The 24,228-nt window shown below is 42.0% G+C and overlaps 4 protein-coding genes across 6 annotated transcripts; 3 read left to right on the top strand and 1 right to left on the bottom strand.

Annotated features, from left to right (window-relative positions):
- The first annotated feature begins 92 nt into the window (after nucleotides 1-92).
- Nucleotides 93-4,968, top strand: LOC135175274 (putative protein ARB2BP). Its single transcript, XM_064143182.1, is given in 4 exon segments — nucleotides 93-181; nucleotides 1,584-1,655; nucleotides 3,677-4,106; nucleotides 4,109-4,968. Coding segments are annotated over 3 exon segments (1,071 nt in total). The 5' UTR covers nucleotides 93-181; nucleotides 1,584-1,628; the 3' UTR covers nucleotides 4,723-4,968.
- A 636-nt stretch (nucleotides 4,969-5,604) lies between these two features.
- Nucleotides 5,605-8,632, bottom strand: TXNL4B (thioredoxin like 4B). Its single transcript, XM_064143183.1, has 3 exons — nucleotides 7,995-8,632; nucleotides 6,797-6,948; nucleotides 5,605-6,374 (listed from the first exon to the last, which is right to left on the bottom strand). Exons 1-3 carry the CDS (start codon nucleotides 8,124-8,126, stop codon nucleotides 6,209-6,211), a joined length of 450 nt encoding a protein of 149 aa, XP_063999253.1. The 5' UTR covers nucleotides 8,127-8,632; the 3' UTR covers nucleotides 5,605-6,208.
- On the top strand, nucleotides 8,369-12,122 carry TRMT10C (tRNA methyltransferase 10C, mitochondrial RNase P subunit). Its single transcript, XM_064143181.1, has 2 exons — nucleotides 8,369-8,619; nucleotides 10,383-12,122. The coding sequence occupies exon 2, from the start codon at nucleotides 10,414-10,416 to the stop codon at nucleotides 11,650-11,652; it is 1,239 nt and encodes a 412-aa protein (XP_063999251.1). The 5' UTR covers nucleotides 8,369-8,619; nucleotides 10,383-10,413; the 3' UTR covers nucleotides 11,653-12,122.
- Nucleotides 12,123-13,426: 1,304 nt separating this feature from the next.
- PCNP (PEST proteolytic signal containing nuclear protein) lies at nucleotides 13,427-23,887 on the top strand. Of its 3 annotated transcripts, none has more exons than XM_064143176.1 (5): nucleotides 13,427-13,556; nucleotides 17,926-18,094; nucleotides 20,123-20,197; nucleotides 20,703-20,758; nucleotides 22,101-23,887. In XM_064143176.1, the coding sequence occupies exons 1-5, from the start codon at nucleotides 13,435-13,437 to the stop codon at nucleotides 22,228-22,230; spliced, it is 552 nt and encodes a 183-aa protein (XP_063999246.1). In that variant the 5' UTR covers nucleotides 13,427-13,434; the 3' UTR covers nucleotides 22,231-23,887. The 3 variants fall into 3 exon arrangements, with proteins under 3 accessions (XP_063999246.1, XP_063999245.1, XP_063999247.1); XM_064143175.1 differs by having other exon boundaries at nucleotides 13,447-13,592; nucleotides 17,874-18,094; XM_064143177.1 differs by having other exon boundaries at nucleotides 13,450-13,556; nucleotides 17,874-18,094.
- The last annotated feature ends 341 nt before the right edge of the window (nucleotides 23,888-24,228 follow it).

Below are 24,228 nucleotides of genomic sequence, written 5' to 3'. Positions count from 1 at the left end.
TTCCAGGAGTTTTTAACTTCAAGTTGAAGGGAAAGACCATACATGGCACAGAGCAAGTACTGGCGACATTGGTGTCCTGTGCCACACATCTTCCTGCAATTTACAAGCTACCCAGTAGTTTTGCGAACTAGTAGTCGACACGTGGAGAAAGGACTTTATAACCCAAAAGGTTATAATGCAGGTATGCTTTATCAGCGTGCTGGTGCATGGGGATCTCTCCACCACATACATACACACCCCCGGTCTGTATTTTTTGCAGTTAAATGTTACTCATTGCACATTCACAGAAATTCCAAGAAAGGTTATACACACTCAAAGTATTTCCAAGAAATATTTTACATCTACTTCACCCACAGTCCCAGCCCCCTTGCACAGTACCTTCTGGTGGCCTTCTTTAGGGATCTTCAGGATGAAGGCTGGCAGTCTTCCTCATATTGTCCTTTTTACCCCTGTTATAGAATATGCTGAGTTGAGCACTTTGGCTCTGTGACAAACTGCTAAGCCAGTTTTGTTTGGTTCTCAGAGGTTTGTGAGAGTCTTTATCTCAGTGTCTCAAGGCAGATGTTTCATAACTTGTTCCCTTAATTGTGTTAGTTGTTTGTTAGTCCAAGCGTACAGACAGTTACGAAATGACAGAAGAGCTCCTGCTCACTATCATAGTAGTTCTGTGAACAAACGAAAAACAACATTAGTAGTTCAGTGAACACAATAAGGCACAGCTGAAAGCAGCTCAGGCTAGCAAACATTAGATATTACTAACATTTGTGTAAGCAATCATGAAAAATGTTAGCACTTTTACTGAAGATGGACACAGCTGGAGGACCTTTAGCATCAGCACTCTCATAAACCCAGGTGTAACCACAGTTGATGGCCTGGGAAGCCCTTCTATGGCCAAGTGTAGGCAACGATTTGTTTGTTGGGTTAGTTTTGCATTTATCTGTTGGATTTTCTTTTTCCGGGGCAGTCTCTGTATTGTGAATTTTGATTGTAGCCTTCTGTTTTGTCTTCTTAGTAATGCCTTCATATGGAACTATGGCAAGCTGAGCAAAATTATTTTTGACAACTTTTTAGTTTCATGCTCGAGAGGTTCAGCTTTAACTCAGAGCAAAACTGTGTAAATTTCAGGTGTAAACGACAAACACGAAATGTTGTCTTGCTACTATATGTGTGTCTGTTTCTTCTGCAGGTAAAAAGGGGTAGGATGAGATTAAATGGACTCAAGTTGCACCAAGGAGGGTCAGGTTGGAGATTAGGAATTTATTTTTCACTGAAAGGATTACTAGACACTGGAACTGCCTGCCCAGGAAGGTGGTGGTGGAATCACCACCCCTGGAGGTGTTCAAAGGATGTTTGGATGAGGAGCCTGAAGATGCAGTCTAGCAGTTGTATACAGGGAGATATTAGTTTATGGCTGGATGTGATGATCTTAAGAACTTTTCCAACCAGGCAAATCTATGATATATGAAACATTTTAAGGCCATCTAAGTATCAGCAACTGCTATTTTTTTAATAGATACTTGAATATATACTTCCTAAACCAAGGAAATCTGACCTAAAATGGTTTTTTTTTCTCTCATGCACAGAAACTGTCTACAATCCCTGAGTGAAAAAGGTTTCTGCCTGTGACGATGACAGATTTTACAAGAGCACACGTGGTAATGTTGGGATTTACTAAAGTGTTTTAAAATGGAAAATCTCAAAAAGAGTAATACTTATCATGCAGTAAGGATTAGAATAGAAATGTTAGCTGAAACAAACACTACATTTACAAGTAAAGCATCTTACAGTCCAAACAAAAAAGGGGAAGAGGGATTTTTTCCCCCTAAATAGTAATTTATGTACATCAAAATAGCAATTGGAAAGACTGCCAGAATAAATGCCTTTGAATATTACATTTATGTATAGACCATGAAGCACAAACAGCAATGCTGATTTAGGAAGTAGTTTTGCCAAAAATAAGTAAATGCATTATGCAGATAGATCTAAAACAATTTTAAACTGCTGCTTTTTTCTTCTATAAATGACATTAAAATCAAACCAGTCCTCCAGACCAGTAAGTGTATTCAAATGAATCTACAAGTCGCTTTAAAACAGTCCAGGTTGCACTTGAAGGCAATTTTAGGAAGGGAAGTCATACCAATGCCTGATGTAAAACTGCATTTATTTATTTATTTATTTGTGCCACCTGGAATCTTCAGAAACCTTTCTTAATTGCATTGTAAAGTGATATTTGTAAAGGAGGAATTTACCTGGAGGTTCCAGTACTATAGACAGCAGGTGTAGTTCAAAATTCGCATGCTTTGATTTGCAACTGAAAGAGCAGCACTGTTGCTAGTTGCTGAGGTAAGAGCACAGCAATTTCTGTTCACAGCATGTTGGGAAACTACAATTTTCCAACCTTTTAAGAGTGAGAAAATGGAAGGGACAGAAAGAAGTCCTGGAGTGCACGCCACTCTAGGAATAAACGGCATTTACCTATTCCTAAGTGATGTGAAGTGCTTCCTTCATGCTTCACTTTTCTTGACAGACATCTTTGTTTAAGCTGTGCACATTTCTCTCTCATTTCATTGCCTGGGGAAAACAACATGAATATGGGTAGTTCTCTCACTGATAAGATCATCTCTTATGTGAAAACTGCCCATAGTTCAGTAGTACCACAAACTCTTTTACGTCTTTCGTGCTTTTCTGAAGGATGAAAACAATAATCTGAATACAAGCATTTTCAATTTCTTTGTGCTGTCTCTACTCTGAGAAACGGGCAAGACAGTGAATGGTTTACATATCATAGAATTTGGTCTGCCTCCCCCCTCCCTTTTTTATGTGTACTTATTAGATAAGGAAAAAGGGTCTTACAATTAATAGAGAAGGAAAAATGGTGCTAAAAGATGACTTAACATCTCTGATCCAATAAAGACTGCTTAGAAGGAAAATGGATATGGTGTTGAAAAGCAAAGTTTTTTTTTCATTAATTCAGAGGTGCAAGAAATAATTTTCAATACAATTAGCAACCTACTCAGGAAAACTTGCATTCCATGAAGGAGTTGGGTTTCAGATCAAGTTTTCTTACCTGAAAATTTTCAGATCACCTTCTTCATAATAAGCTTTATTAGGTAGTATAGTGAGTTTTGACATAATGAGGATGTGACTGTATCCAAAAAACTGTTACTTCAGCAAGAAAGATGAGTGATTTGCCATTGGAATGGGGCTGCCCAGGGAGGGTGGTAGAGTCACCGTCTCTGGAGGTGGTCAAGAAAAGACTGGATGAGGCACTTAGTGCCATGGTCCTAGTTGACTGGATAGGGCTGGGTGCTAGGTTGGACTGGATGTCTTGGAGGTCTCTTCCCACCTAGTTGTTCTATGATTCTAAGATATGTAATAGCTTGTACCAATGTATTTGCCAAATATAACCATTATAATCTAAACAATTTGCCAAAACACATTTGTTGTGTTAGGAGGACAAATTAATTTTAAAATACTAATAACTGTGGGGAATGTAAAGCATTATTGAGAGAGACTTTACAAGCAGACGGTTTACTACAGACCAACAAGAGACAGTTTGTATTAATGAATACTTTGTAGCTACTTTTAAATATGAACTCTAATACAACGAGTTTTCTTTATGCAGGTATTGCATGGAGGTCTATCACTACATTGACACGGTGTTCTTAATTTGTAGTGGTTACAAATACCGCAGGAATTAAGCTTGAGAAAACTAAGAGAAGGCTCAGAGTATCAAGAGGAACTGATGTATGACTTTAATACAAAAGGAGAACTGAGGCATCTGAATACAAATGAGCCCTTTATTTTCAATTATTACAAGACTGCACCTGAGCAGAATCACAAGCGCTATCAAGTTTTGGGACACATGATTACTCAATATGTTTATGAGCTCCTGGAAAGAGTCTGCATGCTGCAAAAGGTTTATATTCCTACTGATGCTACAGAGGATGAACCAAGAAGTTTCTTTTTCATGAGCAAGGATGCATTAACAAGTTCCTCTAGCCTAATTGTGCTTCTTCAAGATCATGGAGTTTTCCGTGCTGGACAGTGGGGGCAGAGGACAATTGTCAGCGAGGGCCTGTGGCATGGAACACAGATCCCATTTATCAACTGGCCTTCAGAACCCACATGGGAGTGATTGTGCTTAATCCCAATGACAACTTCACTGCTCTAAAGACTGAAAAATTAAACACTTCTGCCAGGGAAGAAGCACTAACTTCTACACAGTCTGTCTGCTGGATCCCCAAAAGGGGCAGCAGCAGCCCCAAGGAACATACCATATATGTATGGGATAATTTCATTTCAAAGAGTGTGGCTAAGAATGTGGCCTTTGTTGCCCATGGTTATGGTGGCTTGGTGTTAGTAGATCTGCTGGCACAGAGAAAATGGGAGGTAATGAATAAAGTGTGCTCTGTGGCATTCATTGACTCTATGCACAACACACAGCACCAGACTGGAAGTGATCCACAAATACAAGAATGGATGCAGAAATGCTGCCGTGAATGGGTGTCGAGCAGGAAGCATCTAAATAAAGCTGTAGGCTCTCGCATGAAAGTGAACTGCCCCACTGTCTCTGCTGGAACAGAAAAGTATGGTTTAGCACCCTCCTGCTGCCTACGTGCCATCTTTAAGTATGTGAAGAACACACTGAAAGCCAAGACATCATCTGTCACAACCAGAAGCAGCGCAACAAAAGAGAAGCAACAAATAAAGGTATACTGATTCATTTTTGGTAGTGGTCATCTAAGGACCTTTATCTCAGTGTGGAGCAACTTAAAGTTGTAAATTTAAAGCTAGTTTGCTTGATTTTGAGAAACATAAAACCAAGTTTACTAATAGGAAAGAAGTGTATTGTTGAAAGCTTTTAGCCACAAGTCTTCAGCTAGCTGTGGAATTTAAAGTTGTCCAAAATCAAGATGGTATACCTTAACAACTCTCACCTGTTTTCGTTTTTTGAATAAACATTCTGCAGCTGATGACCCTACTAATCCTAACTAACAGGAAAACACTTGCTTAAGTGCACAGCTTTCATTAAAATGACAAATCTGGAATTAAAAAAAGAAAAAAAGGCAACATGTAAAGGCTCTATTTCTTCCATGCTATTAGCAGGTGATCCCTGCTCTGGCAGAGGGGGTGGACTAGATGATCTTTCGAGGCCACTTTCAATCCCATATGTTCTCTCATTCTGTGAAAATCTTTCACAGGATTGGTTGAAAGGGACCCTCAAAGGTCATCTTTGTCCAATCCCACAATTCCAGCTTTCAAAGGCTCAAACATTCATCTTCCTCCTTGAAGTATTTTTGTCAAGTTGAACAATAATTCAGAGAACTATGTACTACTACCTTCACACCGGTCAAGAGATGCTATGCCCCAAACATGATGCAGCGAGCTAAAGTAACTTTCCTTTTAAAGCAAATTAAACCAGTGAGGTTACTGGGCAGGAGATGCTACAGAAACACAATACTCCAGCAACCCACAGTTACCAAACTGATGCTGTAGAATGTCTTTGTTTTCTCCCAGCTGTTTAATTTTAGACAGGTGGGAAATAGAGACAGGTTTTAAATGTTTATACTCAAAGTTTGCAATTTAAACAAGCAAATAAAGTTTTAAGCAATTGTAAATAAAACAGTTTAATCCAGTGGGAATCAAAAAGTGTTCAGCAGCTACGAAAGACTTCTGAAGGATGACAAAACTTTGTTCTATACCTTCAGTTCCCATTTTAGTCAAAGCCCAGTAATATTATAAGATAGAACAGTAATATTTCCCTTTTCTGTTTACATCCATTTTAGATTTCAGTAACCTCTAATACCATTTGAAAAAGCTTCCATCCTGTTATCCAGTAATGGGTAAAAGTGTACAATTCCATTGGAAAGGCAGAGTCAGTTGAATGAAAATGGTGTTAAATAGACAATTAATAGACTACATGACATTTTAGTTGGAGATGCTGTCACTGAGGATGCATACCACTTGCCTGTATCGTAGGTGCTGGTCAACAAGCAACTTAACAGTCACTTGCTTGAATTCGACACATGCACATGTTGCTTGTTTAGGAGAGAAGTATGAGGTGACAGAATCTCTGTTTTCAGAAAGAGACCAATACGATCCTTCAAACTGTCCCATGGTGTTCAAAGGTGGCCAAAAATGCTTGAAGGAAAAATAGGTCTAGAACATTGGCCATGTCTATAATTCTTTACCTCTGGGCAGCCCATTAAATTCCTTGGTAGAGAAGATCATATTTAGGAATGTTATTGGGATCAATAGGACTTCTCACAATGAGCTTTCCACGCATGGCTCCACGGTAAATCACTTCAATCAGATCTATAAAGTCTTGCTTTGTTTTGAAGCTTCCTACAAATTTGGTGTGATCTGGAGACCTAATTATAAGCATAAGATAAAGATAGAATTGTAATGATAAAGCATTCAAAGCAAAAAACACCTAAAGGCAAGATAATATATATAATGACATTATGAGTTTCGATCTGGTCATTTACATCATAACCAGAACTGGAATATACTGTGACCTCCAAAGTCATAAACAGTATAACATCAGGTCAAACACTTTAACTGTAGTATTTTCTGCAAAGTCAGGCATGTTTCACAGCTAATACCTACTTATAGCATCAGGGGATATTTCAAAATACCTTAAAGTTCCTTATGGCTTCTTACAGAGTTCTTAATGCAGATGTTGGTAATAACATTGCAGTTTTCAGATGCTATCTTCCCCAGACACACTAACCTAGAGAAAAAAGGCTAATTCTTACACACATAATGGAAAATGCCACGTAGGAAAACATACCCATAATCAACCTTCATGTGTTGTCCATTGAAAAAAAATACAGTAGATGGAATATAACTGATGTCAAAATACTGGGTGTAGACTGGAACCTCGTTGACATCCACCAGGTAAATGACTGCCATTTTACTCAGGTCATGAGCTGTTTTTGCAAGCTGGAGAGGAAAACTGGATGTTAAATGGATTGACACCCAAGTAGAAAAAGGGTGGCAAACTTTATAAAGCCCATTTCTTTTACGTTGTATCAGTTTCGCCATGACTGGAATGTCTTACCCACTTCATAGAATCATAGAATCAACCAGGTTGGAAGAGACCTACAAGATCATCCAGGCCAACCTAGCACCCAGCCCTAACCAATCAACTAGACCATGGCACTAAGTGCCTCATCCAGTCTTTTCTTGAAGACCCCCAGGGACGGTGCCTCCACCACCTCCCTGGGCAGCCCATTCCAATGGCAAATCACTCTCTCTGTGAAGAACTTCTTCCTAATATCCAGCCTATACCTACCCTGGCACAACTTGAGACTGTGTCCCCTTGGTTGCCTGGGAGAAGAGGCCACCCCCCACCTGGCTACAATGCCCCTTCAGGTAGTTGTAGACAGTAATAAGATCACCCCTGAGCCTCCTCTTCTCCAGGCTAAACAGGCCCAGCTCCCTCAACCTCTCCTCATAGGATTTGTGCTCCAGGCCCCTCACCAGCTTTGTTGCCCTTCTCTGGACATGTTCCAGCACCTCAACATCTCTCTTGAATTGAGGAGCCCAGAACTGGACACAGCACTCAAGGTGTGGCCTGACCAGTGCTGAGTACAGGGGAAGAAAAACCTCCCTTGTCCTACTGGCCACACTGTTCCTGATGCAGGCCAGGATGCCATTGGCTCTCTTGGCCACCTGGGCACACTGCTGGCTCATCTTCAGCTACTATCTATCAGTACCCCCAGGTCCCTTTCTTCCTGGCTGCTCTCCAGCCACTCAGTCCCCAGCCTATAGCACTTTCTACAGCCACTACAATAACATTTGCTTGATTTTCAAACAGTTTCAGCGATATAGTATTATTTCATTTTAACACTTGTAATTAAAATGTTCATAAGGCATCCAAAAGCAATACCTGGCATTCTTTCGTATGTATCACATATACTTAGTAGAGTTTATTAAAAGGAAGGAAACAAAAACGGGAAGAAGAGGAATACAAAATTAGTTCTTACAATATCGTCGAGCTGCAGGCAAACAGCATCGTTATCTCTTCCAAACCGGAGAACCAAAACCTTCTCGGCCACCGTTTTTATTGCCTGATCCACTTCCCTCTTACAGGTCAGCTTGGGCAGCAGAAAACTCATCTCGACAGACCGCGGCTTTCACTAAAATCCTTACCTGACAGAAAAAAAACCCAAACAACTAAAACAAAATAAAACAACCCCCCAGACCATCCCGTGTCAAAACCAAGAGAAAATTCTCCATGATGTTTGACAAAAAAAAGGATCGAAATCGCCGACCTCCCCGCTGAGCTGACACCCGCCTGGCGCTCACAGCCTTTGGCTCACTCCTTAGCCGCTCCCAGGACTGCGGCGGGGCCAGGCCTCACCCCCCCCCTCTCCCTTCGCTCCAGGGCCCCTCTGGCAGCCCGGCATAGAGCCGGCGCCGGATTCCCGGCGCACACCGCTACCTCTGCCCCACCGGGTCATGGTACCGCGCAGGCTCCTACGCTGGGGCGGAAGAGAGGCCCGGAACCTCCGCCGTGCGGGCGTGTAACGCTGCGGACAGTCGGGTTGCACAGCACCGCGGCGCGGCAGGCCGGCAGTCCCCGCGCATGTGGAGCCCGCTCGCCCTGAGGTGAGTCCCAGAGGACAGCCGGGGTGGTGCTACCGCGGAGCGGTTGGTAGCTGCGTCGGCCCGCTCGCGCCTTTCCCTCCTCAGGCGGGACGAGCCGGAGGCCAGGCGGGCTGCAGCGCGGCCGGAGCTGGAGCAGGTGCGGGCGCAGACGCTGGAGGGTGAGGCCTCCTCCGACCCGTGTTTCCTGCCACTGAGCGTTAACGGCGACAAAGGCTCGCCCGCGGGACCGACCTCATACTCCCCTCCTCGGCGCTCCGGTGGTCCCCTCCAAGGACCTTAGGAGCGGCCTTTCGCTTTCTTGTCATGCTTCCCAGGCTCGGCTTTCCACGGCAGGCGCTTGTCGGGCCCGCGGCGCGGTGAGCCGCAGGCCGCTTTGCCCAGCGCGGCTAGCCAGTGTCCTCAGAGAGGCTTTTCACGGTTCGATTCGGCTGTGGGCCGGGTTCGAAGTTAGTAAGGAGCTCGCAGTGCTGCTCTGTTGAAGAGCCACATCGCTGCTGCTCATCCTGCTTTGCCTTTGGCACTCGAACATCCGTGTGGAGGCATCTGAGCTGGGGAGGTACCGAATTCTGCAGGTTTTGAGCAGCGAAGGGTTTTCATCAAAAGCTGTTAGGAAGTATTCAGATCGCAAATCTGCCTTTCAACTGTTAACTTAATTGGAGCCCCAGTAGTCTAAGTTAGTTGAGGAGCGATAGAGTGATTTGAGTTGGAAGCGACATTAAAGGTCATCTAGTGCCAACCCCTCTGTCATGGGCAGAGACACCTCCTACTAGACCAGGTTGCCCGAGGCCCCATCCAACCTGCTCTTCAACACTTCCACGGGTGAGGTATCTACAACTTCTCTGGAACTCATCCCTTGATTTCTGCAAGCTGGACATTCTATTGTGTTTTTTTTTAATTATTATCACTTTTTGGGAATTTAAATTAGAACCGAGACAATGGTTAATGCCTAAATGTAAGATTGTGGACACCTCTACTGTAGCATTTAGGGATTTTCTCTTAATTTCATGCTTACTTAACATGTTAAGTTGGTTGGATTTTTTTTTTCTGTTGTTCATTTTATCTTGACAGGAGGAAATGAAAGGTCAGCCACCAGTATGATCCATTGTAAAATGCATGCTGGTTTCAGTAGTGATTCCTAGCTTGCTGTGTCTCTCTCTGGAGAGAGTCCATTGGAGGCTATGAGGATGATTAAGGGATTCAAACATCTGCCCAATGAGGAGAAGCTGAGAGAGTTGGGGCCATTTAGCCTGGAGAAGTCTGAGATGGGATATTTATTAATGTTTATAAGTATCTGAAGGGTCAAGAAGATGGGGTCAGTCTTTGTTCACTGGTGCCCAATGATAGATGAGGGGCAATGGACACATAGTAGAAAACAGGAAGTTCCACCTCAGTACCTCTTTGCTGTGAGGGTACTGGAGCCCTGGGCTGGGCTTCCTTCTCTGGAGACTTTGGAGACTCTCCTGGACATATTTCTGTGTGGCCTGCCCTAGGTGATCCTGCTGTGGTAAGGGGACTTGACTCATACCTAGAGATCCCTTCCAACTCCTACCATTCTGTGGTTCTGTCACTCTGTGTCTTTTCACAGTAGTGCTATATACACTATTTTTATTCTAATTGGTAGAAAAGTAATAGTGGAACCAGGAATTTCTAGTATTCTCCGAGCAATAAGTTGTCATTTGTCAGTGTTACTAAGGATGAACATCGCTATGTGTTTTATTTGTGATTTTTGACAACTGATTTTCCCTTTTATTTGTGTTTTGCAGATAAGTATTTGAACACAGCACATGTATAAGTATGCAGTCTGCTAATACACTCCTGAAAAAAATTGTAAGGAGTTCTGTCCTTCCATTTGCTGCACAGCATGGGATGAAAAAGGACTTCTTTCCACTCAGTAGAACTCTGAGTTTATCATTTTGTGTGAAACAGGACAATTCATGCAGTCCCTCAGACAAGATAGACTTAGATGGATGGAAGAAGGTCATGAAGTCTGGGTTGCAAGAAGTCAGTGAGACGGTCTCTGAGCATAAGGAGCTTTCCACTTTGGCTGGTGCACGTGAGCTTTTGGACATGTGGAGGCTAGCTGGCAGATCTGTTCCAGAAAATATTACTGAAGAACAGCTGAAAATCTTTGTAGAATGTCCTTCCAAGTCATCCCAAAAGAAATATTTAAAGTACTTGTATCTCAAGGAACTATACAAGAAAAATGACAAAAGAAAGATGATGGAGAAAAGGGAAAGGAAGCTGGAAGAACAAGAGCAAGATTCAAAACTGGATAATACCAAAAAGAATTCAATTATTTATTTTCGGGCCAACATCATGGATAAAGCATGCAATTGGAGGGTTGCTCAGTCTATGATCTTTGGACAATCTCTAGTATTTGACATGTCTTATGAAAAAGATATGTCCATCCGAGAAGTCACAAATACAGTGAAACAGATAGTGTTAAGTGAAAGCTTCAATCGAAGATCTGTGGATCCATTCCACATCTACTTCTGCAACCTCAAGGAGGACAGCCTGTATCAGAAGGAATTTATCAAGCATTACAGAGAAGCGTGGGACAGATTGCTTGTCACTGCAACAGATCAGTGCTACACAGAAGTGTTTCCCAAGGATAAGCTTGTCTATCTGACTGCTGATTCTCCCAAAGTAATGAAAACATTTGATCATGATAAAATTTATATTATTGGGTCAATGGTTGATAAGAGCATAAAAACAGGAGTCTCTTTAGCACGGGCAAAGCGACTGGGGCTGGAGACTGCAGCCCTTCCGCTGGAGAAGTACTTGCTTTGGAGCAGTGGTGCTAAAAATCTCACACTGGATCAAATGATGCATATTTTACTGACCTTGAAAGATACTGGAGACTGGAAAAAGGCTTTGGAATTTGTTCCAAAAAGGAAACATATTGGCTTTGTAAACAAGCCTGTCCATGAACTGAAAAAAACCTTAAGCCTGATCAACACACTTAAACTTGGAAAGAAACAGGAAGAAATACGAAAGCAGTTTGCCAAGAACTATTCAAAAAAGCTAACATAAAAAGTATAGTAAATGGAGCAGAGAATGACTTTATGGGCAAACTGTGCCATTGAATGTTCCAGTATTCTCAGGAATTCTGGAAATGCCTTCATTTCTGAAAACATGCCTTTGTTGCTAAAATTTGAGAGAATAATTGTTAGGGATTTTTTTTCTTAGATTACCTTAGTATTCCAGCTGTTTATTCACGGTATTGAAATTGTGTAATGAGTTAATGTTACCTGTTCTACAGAAATTGTATCAGTCTGTTCCTTTGAACTGTGTTGAGACAGGGGTGATTATAGCAAAGCAAAGGCTCTTCAAAGGCTGCGTCAGTGCTCTGGGTTTGCAGAGAAGGGAGGCCATCCACAGTCTTTCTTGAAGTTTAGCTGCAACAAAAGTGAAGAGACCTCTCCATAATTTTCTGTAATCGTATTTTGGTGTGTAGATGAACTGCCCTTTAATAGCATTAAATAAATAGAATTAAAAACAAATGGTTAAAATGTAGCACCCATTTGGAGAGTTAAAACAGTTTTATTTCTGGGTCAGTCTGGCATGAGTCAAGCTTCTCTTCGGAAGCCAAATTTCATGACTCTGCCAAGAAACCTGTTACATACTTTTGCATTAACACTTTTATTCTCAAGTGTCTGTTTTCTCTCTGTATAATGTAGATTTCTCAGAGTTCTGTAAATACTTAAGAGCAGCAGCCCTTTTGTATTTATTACAGCTGAAAAGGTACAGATTACTGTATCTGGAAGGGTTCAGGCTGCAGAACTACAATGGACATGTTCTTTCTGCTGTCTGTAGGATGAGGAGTGACATCTTCACCGGTGTTTAAATTAGTCTAGTTGTCTACCCTGAGGGCAGATGATGGGTTTTGTCCCAAACTTTTAACAATATGAGTAATTTTTAAAAGTAGACTTCAAATATACTAGGACTTGGTGGTGATCCACACCCTGTCTCACCTCTTTTGTCAGGAAGGCTTGGAAAACGGGATGTGCTGCTTCAATACTGTCCTTTCACCACTTGTGTAGTATAGGGGCCTCTGAACACGGAGACAGACCAGCTTCTGTGTGCCCAGCGCAGTTAATAGGCGAAGCATTGCCTTGGGGTAGTCGTTCAGGCAGGGGTGAGAGCTGCCTCCCAGCTCCCTCTGAGGCCTTGGAGTGACCACCTCACTTGCACAGCCTCTCCCACCCGTGAGGAAGAGATGCCAGAGTCGTGTGCTGCTGGAGTTACTTGCTATTTCTCAATAAAACCAGGCTCTTCTGCTCCGTGAGCTCGATTGCGCTATGGGGACGAAGGAAATACCATTCTTGTTCAGGTGAACGCGTGTTTGTGTTTGTAAAGGGCCGGGAGGGCCCTGCTTAAGCAGGGGAGGGGGGGCGGGCAGAGCGGCTGCCAGCGCGGGGCCTGCATGTGGGTCTGTGCACTTGAGCGGGCGGCGTCGGGAAGGAGCGAGTGGCTGCCGCCGAGCCCCTGTCTCCGCGTCTCACCCCCTGCGGCTCTGCGCCACAGCTCCCTGCCGCCTCGGGGAGCCTAGCTTCCGGTAACAGTCTTCCGGCTGCGCAGCAAGAGGCGGGGCCTGCATGGCGGCCTGGCCCCCGCCCGCGCTCCCTCCGTGGTCAGGGAGGGCTGCGAGTGGCTGCGCCGGGACGGGCCGGCGCGCATGCGGAGTGGCTGCGCCGTGAGGGACGGCGCGCATGCGGAGTGGCTGCGGCGGGGCGGGCCGGCGCGCATGCCGAGTGGCTGCGCCGTGAGGGACGGCGCGCATGCGGAGTGGCTGCGCCGTGAGGGACGGCGCGCATGCGGAGTGGCTGCGCCGGGGCGGGCCGGCACGCATGCGCGGCGCGGGAGGCGGAGGCGGGGGAAAATGGCGGACGGCAGAGCTCAGGGCGAGAAGGCGAAGCGGCCGCAGCCCGGAGGAGGTGAACATGTAGTGCCTCTCGCCGCGGATCTGTGGGGTGGGCACGGAGGCTGGGCTGGTTACCCGGGGTGGGGAGCTCAGGGGTGCCGCCCCGCGCTGGGCAGGCCTGGGCCGGGCCGGGCCATGTCCGGCCCTGCGGGGAGAAGAGGCAGCCTGGGCCTGAGGGGGTCTGCGCTGGAGTACAGGCCGAGGTCTGAGGCCGCTGTCTTCACGCCTGATGATTAGTCTCAGTCTTACAGGAGCTTTAAAAAACAAGGGAGTCGTTTCCCCTTGTCCGTGTAAATGCGCTGTTTTTCTCTCCTTTAAACAAACACGCAGAATGCTTCTGCCGTGTGTGGGGAGAGAGCTGACTGTTGTTGCTGGCAAAGATGAAGACAACTAGAAATTAGCCTTAGAAATGATCACTTAATAGCTGTGGTACCTTTTAAAAATAGGTACAATGCATATTCCTTACCTGCTGCTTTAAGCAACCTGGTTTGTTTTGTTTGACAGCAATCTGCAAACTTTCATTTTACTGATGTTATGACTAGGCATTCCTGGCGTCTTCTGTACTACTTATTGTCAGTTCTTGTGATGGTTTGGGTGTTCCCCACCCCCCCACTTTAGAAATCACCCAGACTAGACTCAGCCGTCTGGGAATATAAATGAAGCTATTTATTTACAGCTAGCACAATATACAAGCAGATATTTACAGTAGATGCAGTTATAGACAGAAATAGATAAGGTAAAAGGTAATACAGAAACACAACTCCCCTCCCAGAAACCTGAGTCCCCAGGAGGGACTCTCAACCACCCCCCGCACCTTCCCCCTGCCCCTCTCAACCATACCCCAGGCCTAAAGAAGAGTAGAGGTTCAGCCAAAAGGTTAAGAAGCAAAGGTGAGTGGAAGGTGAGGTTAGGGAGATGCAGCTCAGTCAGAAGCCCAAGGCAGAGAGAGTGAAAAATGGCAAGAGTGTTATCTAATGTTTTTGTTTCTTCTTCAGCAAGACTCTGAGGGAAGTAGACATCACCATTGCTTTCCTTTCACAGCCTATGATCTAGTTCTTCTCACCAAAACATTCTAGCTAGCTTCAAACTAGCACAGTTCTCCTCAATTTTGTAACTACACCTTCCTCTCTGTTCTTCTTTGTCTTAAAATCGAGAAGCCAGCATTTTTGCAAAAATTAAGCTTCTCTTTCCTGTTTTTTTTCCCCCCTACTGTTTAAATATATCTGTAGGCAGAGGGCATTCCTTTCAGCCATTGACAGATTAAATCAAGCTTGTAAACCAATGAGGAAGGCCTCAACAGTGAATATTATTTTTTATAATTGTTAAAATAGGAACAGTAATAGTTGATTTTAGGTAGTTTGTTGGCTCATGGTTCTCTTTTGGTTTGGGGATTTTTTTTTAATTGGTTGGGCATTTGGATTTTTTTTTTTTTTTGGGTATTAGTAATGGACTCACTGGATGGCATTAGTATGTCAGTTATCCATACCATCTTGCATGCTGGTACGTTGGCCTTGAGGAAAGGTAATTACTCTATGGTGATTTTTGAAAGCAGATTTTAACAAATCCCAATACTGGTTGAGTTTATCTTAAAATTTATGGTTTATTCCCACCACCACCAATGGTTGCACTCCCAGGGGCAAGAGAATCCTGAAAAAAGATCTTCTGAAAACCAAAAAACCCAACAAAAAAAAAAAACCTCTTCTAAAAAGGGGACTTTTGTAGTAATGAGGATGAGAGGGAATGGATTGAAGCTTGAGGAAGATAGATTTAGACTGGGTATTAGGAAGGAATTCTTTAGATGTGACACAAGAACAGGTTGCTCTGAAAGGTTGTGGATGCCTCCTGCCTCAAGTTGTTCAGGGCCAGGTTGGACAAGACCTGGATCAATGAGATGACCCTGCCCATAGCAGGGGGCTTAAAAGATCTTTAAGATCCCTTCCATCCCAGACCATTTTATGAATCTATGAAATACTGTGCTGGAAAAATCAACAGTCTTGTCACCACCTAGACTAGCTAGTGGAAGCTGTTCACTTATGTACCTTGTTGCTTATGGAGGAAAACTCATCTGTGAATTAGGACAGCTTTTTATTGCTGTGCTTCATGGAAATAGCACTGCTCAGAATAATTTTTGAAGTAGTACTAGTGCTTTCCGTAGCTTATAAAAAAAAGGCCTCTGTGACATCTCTAGGAAATAGTAACAAAGTTTAGTACCTTGAAAAGATACATGGAGTGTACTTGCTTAATGGACAGTATAGTTCTACATTCCTGTTTTCTCAGAAACACAACAGTACAGCAGCTTCCTTCCCACCAACCCAAACAGTCCTACACCCTTCATTGCTGCTTTAGCAAGTTAAGAGTATTCCTTTCAGTGGTCTACACTTTGTCCTGAATTGAGCCTCCTAGAAGTAACACTTGGAATGAAGTAGTGGTAAGAACTAATTTTGAGAGAGAAGCTGTTTAATATTTTGTCAAGAAAACAGTTGTGGGGAGATTGTGTTAGGCTTCAGCTTATGCTTAGTAATGTTCTAAAATTTGTAGTCAAAATACCAAGTTGTGATGTAGTTAGCTTAACGCTAGCATTAGTTTAGGAACCTGGACTAGTCCTGTGTGCCCTGAGATTGGGACTGCTGTGGATTTTGTGTCTTATGGAAAAGAAAGCTTTTAGGCTCACAAGTCCAGCAAATCATCTTCCTACCCTGGAATTGCCTTGTAGTGTCTAGCGTACCTAAACTGAACTTGCCATTCTATACTGTTTAATACAATTTTGTGGAGTAGCTGTAAAGAACCCATAGCCTTGCAGGCTGCTGTTGAGGAAACAGCACACTAAGACATCAGTCAGCACCCAAGGTCACTTGTGTAAATTTTGCTTGTTTCTCTTTATTGTCTCAATCCTCCTTTCTATGTCACTTTTACATCTATCCTTTCTGGCTCAGATTTCTAGTGGTGCAGATAGTACCATTTTAAAATAAAAGGATTAAAGTTGTTTGGGGGTGGGTTGTTTTTTTTTTTTTTGGTTTTTTTTGGTTTTGTGGTTTTTTTTGTGATCTGCCATGTTTCCAAAGTTGAATAATTCATTTTTGTACTAGTCAATTTTCAACTTGATAGCTAGAATAATAGAGTACAAAGATGTTTTCCTGCTTATGGTTTGGGCAATAGCAGAAAAATATATATAGATGGTGTCCTCTAGTTTGTCTTGATGTTGTTGGCTTCCTTTTTTTCCTCAGAGCTGCAGTCTTTTTGATCCATGATTCAGACTAGCTTCTCCCATTGCTCTACCTTAGCAGGGTTTTTTTTTTTATGTTAGAGAGCAGTACAAAGAGCTTTCTGAAATTGCTGTGCATGGAGGATCCTGTTTTCTACTTGAAATAATGATGAAATGGTGTTAGCTTCAATTTTTCTTAGCCTGATAGAATCACAGAATCAACCAGGTTGGAAGAGACCTCCAAGATCATCCAGTCCAACCTAGCACCCAGCATGGTGGGTGATAGTATAAGGACTTTCCTGTCCATTCTGCAGTGTGTGGGTATGGGTGTGTTTTCTTTCCTTTTGCTACTCCAGTAATTTTTTAACTGTAGAACAGAGAAGAAGGTTTTTGCTGGAGCATTTGCTATGTTCAGAGTAAGTTTCCCAAGGACACCTTTATCTTTTGGTGTAGCTGAAGAAGACAAGCACCTGGGAAAGAAAATGTGATTTGAATGTTTTTTTTTCCTTTGTGGATCATTGTTCAACTGCTGTGTTTTACCATGACTTACAAAACCAGAAAAGATGAAATCTGTATATATGTTTCTCTTGTGCTGATTCCTTCCTCAAGCAGAGCTTGGCAGATTTATTACAGATGAGATATGGACAAGCAGTGACTTGAAACATGATTGAGACAGCCAACCTCATGATTTTAGAGTTGTGCCAGACAAGCCTAGAGACTGGCATGGACAGTAGATATTTAGTGAAATTAATTTTAATTTAGATTATCTCCTCTAGATTTGAAATTTGGCTTCAAAAATTGAAAGCTTATCTATGGCAGCTTAAACCCTAAAAAAGATTTAGTCATCTACATAAAATTTACTACACGAACTTTGACTTACCTACTAAATAAAGAGATGATGCTTCAAGATTGTGTTCATGACTCAGACACAAGAAGTAGTGGAGACATTGCAGTTTCTTCTCCTGTTTTGTGTTTTGCTGTCTACTAAAGTGTACATTGGTGGCAACTGTTGTCACTAAAACCACCTTACCTATTGCACCCAGAGTATAATGCTTTTTGAGGTTGCTGCTCCCATCAATCTGCTCAGTAAAAATAGCTCATCTTGGTAAGTTGTTTCGACTTCACCAGGACCTGAAGAAGAGGCAGAAAAACCTGTGAAAACTAAGACTGTTTCTTCCAGTAATGGAGGAGAAAGTTCGAGTCGCAGTGCAGAGAAACGGGCAGCTAATGAAGAAGCTGAAGACTTTACCACAAAGCCTGCTCCTGCCAAAATGTCCAAGTTTGGATTTGCCATAGGCAGTCAGACAGCAAAGAAGGCATCTGCAATATCCATCAAACTAGGATCAAACGTAAGTTGTGTGAAGGATTTCAGTTTTACCAAGGGGGGAGGTACTTTGGGAAGGATTCCTTGCAGAGGAAAAGCCTTGATTTGCCTGGGGGTAACTTGAATAACCTTTCAGAAAGCATTGTGGGGCCTACTAGTCATGCATGCATAAGTACTTCAAGGTGATTGGTGTCTCAGTAAGTGTAAGACTTGATTAAAATGAACTGTGGATGTTTGGTTATACAAAATAATTTTGTAATGAGATCTGATTAGTCTGCAATAATGTCCTGAGGGCTATGAGCAGACTCGGTAAACTGTTCAGGCGATTTAGATATTTCCTGACGCTTTGAAATGAATGGTGGAAGCTTCATTGTATAGGACAATTAAAGCTACCAGAAAGCAGGCATTGTCCTAGATGGTTTGCTAGGTTGCCTTCCACTCCAAAGATCTCATTTCATTTTGGAGAAATCCAGTTTTGTTTTCCATGACTTTGCCTGTTCTCTGCAAGGTCAGTACAATTCTTTTGTGCTGTATGCAAGAGATTGATCTTTGTCACATAAGTTTCTGAGGTTGTGATCCCTTCTGTCACCCAGTACAAGGTAATCCTTGTGCTTCTTCAGATTTTAATCTGCTGATTCTCTCTGCTACTGAGATAGTCCTCTGCTAGCTTGGGTGAAGACAAGCCAGATGCTGCCTTTCTAATGCAGCGTGTTTACACTTCCCACATACCACTGTGGTGGCTACATTATAAGTCCTTCTCGGGATTTAATTCAAACTGTAATTGTGAAGCTTGCACATGCATTGCCAGCATTTACAGATTGCAAAAGATGGAAAGAGTTCTCTGTCACTTTGAGATGGGAGAGAGATGTTGGCTGACAACATTCTAGGGTATGAATGCTATCAGGTCAGCGCAGACTTTGGAAAAAATGACAGAATTCCCTTCTCTGAGCCACTAGCAAGCTCTGATTTCTCTTGTAGAAGTATATTTCCGGTGGCAATAAATTTGGCTCAGGGATTTCTGGCTCACTGAATTTAGTGGGTGGCTGACTGCACAAAACTGGACAGTGCTGAAACTTACCCTGTTGATTTCCAGTTGGGTTTTTTTGTTTGTTTGTTTTGTTGTTGTTTGGGGTTTTTTTTAGTTGTTATTTTTTGGGTTTTGTTTTTATTTGCTTTTCTTGGTATGTTTTACCTGTTCCTGTGGAGCTGAAGCTCTAAAAAATGGCACAGTATTTATACACTCTGGGTAAGGAGTAGCTGTGGATGCTTAACTAAGGACTTCATTGCAACATCAGCTTCAAAGCTGTGAATGTAGGTGAAATAATCCCCAAGAAAGTAAAAGTGGAGGAAGCAGTGTTTTTGTCTGATGTAGATAGTGGGTAGTACTGGAGAACTGTTGCTGACGACTGAGTGCTTTTTAGTGGTATGAAAGTTAAGTTTGATGTCTCGGCTGTATTAAATGTAACAGCTGTGAGTTTGAGAGTTTCTTTTCCTTTAAATAAAGGCAGGCATTTATGGGAAATGAAAATACTACTTTTTCTAAAGAGCTTTATATTAACCTGACTATGAGATACACACATACTATTTTGAAAGTACTGATCAGTTCTAATCCAGAAAGTTGTTCTGTTGTTACAAGAAAAAAACATGTCCATCTTCCTGGCATTGGTGGATTAGAATACTCCAGTAGTGTCATGGCAAGTGACACAGTAACATTCTGAATAGCACCACTTGTTCTGGTCTGATTGTTCGCATCGTGCAGCAGTGATGGTATACCCCTGCAGTGTGCTAGAAAGTTAAGACTTACTCCTGGGGAATTGTAATATGAGCGATCTTGGCTTGCCTTTCAGAGTGCATCTAGCACAAATGGGCAGCCATTTTCCTGTGTTGTTAGAGAGAAACCTTTATCAGCTTGATTCAGATGGAAACACTCTTCCCCCCTCATTGCCCATTTCAGTGAAGATGTTTGTTTTACCAAGATAGTTAAAATACCAAGAACAGGTTTTTTTGTTTTTTTTTTTTCACTTACTTTACTTGTGTATTTGGTCTTTTTCAGAAGCCTAAAGAGCCTGTTCCAACCCTTGCTCCAAAAACCCTTTCTGTAGCAGCAGCTTTCAATGAGGATGAAGATGTGAGTAATAAGCCACCAATCAACATAACTTAAAATTACCATTGGTGTAGGTTAGAGTTAGGCAGAGAGAGTGGGTCCTGTGAGATTCTTTACATAAAGGTCAATAGATTTTCAACCTGGAGACATCTCTTGTGCCAATGTTTAAGAACATAAAGCTTTGTAGCTCTGTGTTTTAAGAAATCATTGAAGTGCTGGTAACTTCCTTAAGAATGAGCTGCATGCCATAATTCAAATTAATGGTTGCCTTCTCTGGGCGTGATAAGGGGGAGGAAAAGAAAAGTTGTGCTTCTCTTGTTTGGTAAATATTTTATTGTAATGTTGGCATCCCTTCTTATTCAGAGGTGAACAGAAGAATTTGTATTTCCTTCTATAACCTTGTAGAGCTTCTGGTCCTACATCACTTTGTTTTGCCTCAGGGCTGTAGTCCATACTTCATTGTGTCTGGCATTTGAGATATTCAAAAGGCAGAACCCAGCCACACTTCTCACCTCATTTCTCTCTGCAGAGTGAACCAGAAGAAATGCCTCCAGAAGCAAAGATGCGCATGAAGAACATTGGAAGGTAGGTCAGCTTTGAACTGTGGTTTGGAGAAGGGTGTGTGAGAATAGCTCCTCCAGTACAGGTCAGGTCTTGTAGATATCTTAGGAAGATAGAATAGGTTCCATTTTTTTTTCCTCAAGAAACAAGATTTCAATGCAGATCTTGTCAAATATCTCAGCTGTAGGTTAAAATTAGTAGTGTACATTTGTACTGTTGAACTTTGTGTTTTCTGGTTTTCCATTTTATCAGTTTCCCTGAAGTCAGGTAGTCTAGTCAGATTTTTAGGCTCCCATGCAAGGGGAAGATGAGAATCACTGTCTTTCAGAGAGACAAAGAATCTTTTGTTTATTTTTAAAACAAATATATATCTGTATCTGTTTATATATAAAATTCTTCTGCTTGCCACAAATTTGAGACAATAGAGGGCCAATCCGAAAGTTGTATTTGTCCAGTGTCCTAAAGGGATATTTGCAGAGGAGGATTATATATTTAAAAGTGCTTATAATGATAAACTGCTTTAGTGGTCAGTATTTTTTTAACTAATAACATATTTGGATCCTCAGGGTTTTTTCATCCCTTGCAACAAATTTTTCAGATCTAACAGTAATTTCTGCTACTCCCACCTCTTCTGCCCCATCTGATTGCTTTGAGTTGAGGTGCTACAGTTGAGGTTGGTTCTGGGACCAGTTATAGTTGATAATAGTGATGACTGATATCCTAGAATCACAGAAGGGACCTCTGGAGGTCAAGTCCAGCCCCCATGCCAAAGCAGAATTGCCAAGGGCAGGTCACACAGGAACATGACTGGGCAGGTATAGAAAGTCACTAGAGAAGGAGACTCTACCACCTCTCTAGGCAGCCTGGTCCAGGGCACCAGCACCCTTGCAGGATGAAATTCTTTCCACCTGTTAAGGTGGAACTTCCCATGTTCCAGTTCGTGTGTACTGCCCCTTAGCCCGTCACTGGGCAACACTGAAAAGAGACTGGCCCTTTCTTGACACCCACCCTTCAGACATCGGTGATATATTTAAGATCTCTCAATCCTCCCTTCTCTAGGCTAAACAGCTCCATGTATCTCAGCATATCCTTGTCAGACAGATATTCCAGTCCTTTTATCATCCTCATAGCCTCTGTTGGACTTGCTATAATATGTCGCTGTCGCTCTTGAACTGCGGAGCCCAGAACTGGACACATATTCCAGATGAGACCTCTTTAGGGCAGAGTAGAGGAGAAGGAGATACAACAGGAAGAAATGTGTAGTAGCTTCAGGCAGCAAGTTGGAGTTGGTGTTTTGAGTATGACATTGCCCAAATTTCTCCAGTCGAGCTGACTTTCTCAACTGACCTTGTTCTGCTTCTTGCAGGGATACACCAACCTCAGCAGGACCAAATTCCTTCAACAAAGGAAAGCATGGCTTTTCCGACAACCAGAAGCTATGGGAACGAAATATCAAATCTCATCTTGGAAACGTCCATGACCATGAAAATAACTAAATGATGTGGATTGAGAGATGGGTGTTTGGGGGGAGGGGAGGGTGTAACATTAAAGGAACAGTTTCCTTTTTTAAGAATGGTATGAGACTATCTTTGGAGCCACTTTTTTAAGATTTTTTGAGTGGTACACTAATAACTGAGTTTGAAATTAGAGGTAATTTATGTTTTGTATACAGATTTCAAGGCATTTGCTAATTTTGTAGTTCCATGTTATTAGTTTCAAAAGGTTACAGATAATAAAAGAAATTGGAGTGGTACCTTTTTAAGGTTTTTTTTTTTTTTCTTAATTGGTCAGTGATGAATTAAGGATGGATAAAAAAGGTTACTGTCTCTTTAATAAGGTTGACATTGAATGCTCCTGCATTCTCGCTTCTGGCTCCCTCTTCGCAACAGGAGAAACTGCTGACTCCTAGGAATACTGCTAGAAAGAGTGAGGATTGTCTTGTGCTAGAAGTGTTACTGGACTATTAATTTGGTTATAATAATAAGAACAGCCTGGAATATTTTTTTTTCTCCCTGCAGTTACTTTTTGTTAAGTCTCTGCAGTCTAGGAATGACTTTACTCTGAGTGGCTCTGATAACTTAGCTCTAATTTTGTTTCAAACTTCATGTAGAATGTGTAACCTTCTGTGACCTGTTTCACCCTAAGGAAATGGGCCTTGTCTGTATATTAGATACAGTCTGTAAAGAATATTCACTGCAGAGCTAAAGCAGTATTTTCAGTGTGCTCCTCCTAAATCATTAGCTTTGAGTAGTGCTTGTTAGCAGTTCTTTGTGGTACAACAAAGGCCACCACCAAAAAAAAGACAAGCTAATGGACATGAAGCTTCAGATTTGGTTGAAATATTTTTACTTTACTATGCCTAGAAGGAAATAAAAGCCACACCAAAAATTGGTAACTCACTGCTTAAGTATGAGAAATCTTAAGATGCACTTTCCCGTTCTTGCCATTTAAAGTGAAATGCCTTGATGTCTCTGACCTCAGTGGACACTATCAGGTTCAAGAAGAATACATTCTGGACTTGCGATCCTAACGCTTCTTAACAAGTATCAGCTTCAGAAAGAAAATTCAACCTTCCCTCACCTGTTGGAAATGAACGCAGAAGGCAGACAATTGTATTTTCTGGTCAGTTTAATTTCCCAGCTTTCAGCCTGCAGGACAGTGATGTAAGATTTCAAACTTAGTCTAAATTTCAGTCTCATTTCCATTGAATCATTTGGAATCATTTTGTAGCAAACCTAAGAAATTATCAACACCACCACTCATACCTACCAGAAAAACCCTTGCAGTTCTTTTTAAACTCGAATACCTGATAGTGTCAAGCCCTAAATGAATTTTAGTCTGGAACTGGTCACAGAAATCAGTGTGTTAATCGCTTTCATCCTGCCTCTAAAACCTTTTCTTCATGCTAGAGTTGAAACTGCAAGTGCAGAAAGGAAAGTGCATCTTGAAGTGTATTTTTTTAGTTACTGTTATTTTAGGAAAACTGACCACTTAGGCTATTGAGTTTGTAAGTTCTGATTTTTTTTTGTATTTTTGTATTGTACGTGTAATATTTTTTTCTCCTTTTGAAGTCTGATGCAGTTGAATACCTGTAACTATTTTCTTTAAAAGCCTTGTTATAAACGTAACATAAAAACCTATAATTTTTTTTTCCATAGTTGAAATCTTTGGTTTATTTAAAACAAAACTAAAAAAAAAACCCACAACTTTGAAAACTGACTTCTGAGAGCTTCCAAAACGGACCTGGGGATTACTGGAAGACTAGGCAAGATTTAAATGAAGTATTTACTTTTATCAGATGTGGTTCTCTTTGTCAAAATAAATCCTTTCAAGATAGTGGTACTTCACAGTGAAGAACTATTTTATCTTGCTCATTAGTCATTACTTGATGCTGTCTCAGTGTTATGAGAAAGCAAAAGGGAGAGTAAGGACAAGAAGATGACTTTGAGGCCTTTTATCAGTTAGTATCATCCCCATCTTTGGCTGAAGTCTAC

The sequence above is a fragment of the Pogoniulus pusillus genome, chromosome 5, assembly GCF_015220805.1.
Source record: "Pogoniulus pusillus isolate bPogPus1 chromosome 5, bPogPus1.pri, whole genome shotgun sequence".
In the NCBI taxonomy this organism is placed as follows: domain Eukaryota; kingdom Metazoa; phylum Chordata; class Aves; order Piciformes; family Lybiidae; genus Pogoniulus; species Pogoniulus pusillus.
The sequence above is the reverse complement of the archived record's forward strand: the minus strand, read 5'-3'. Positions and strand labels throughout refer to the sequence as shown.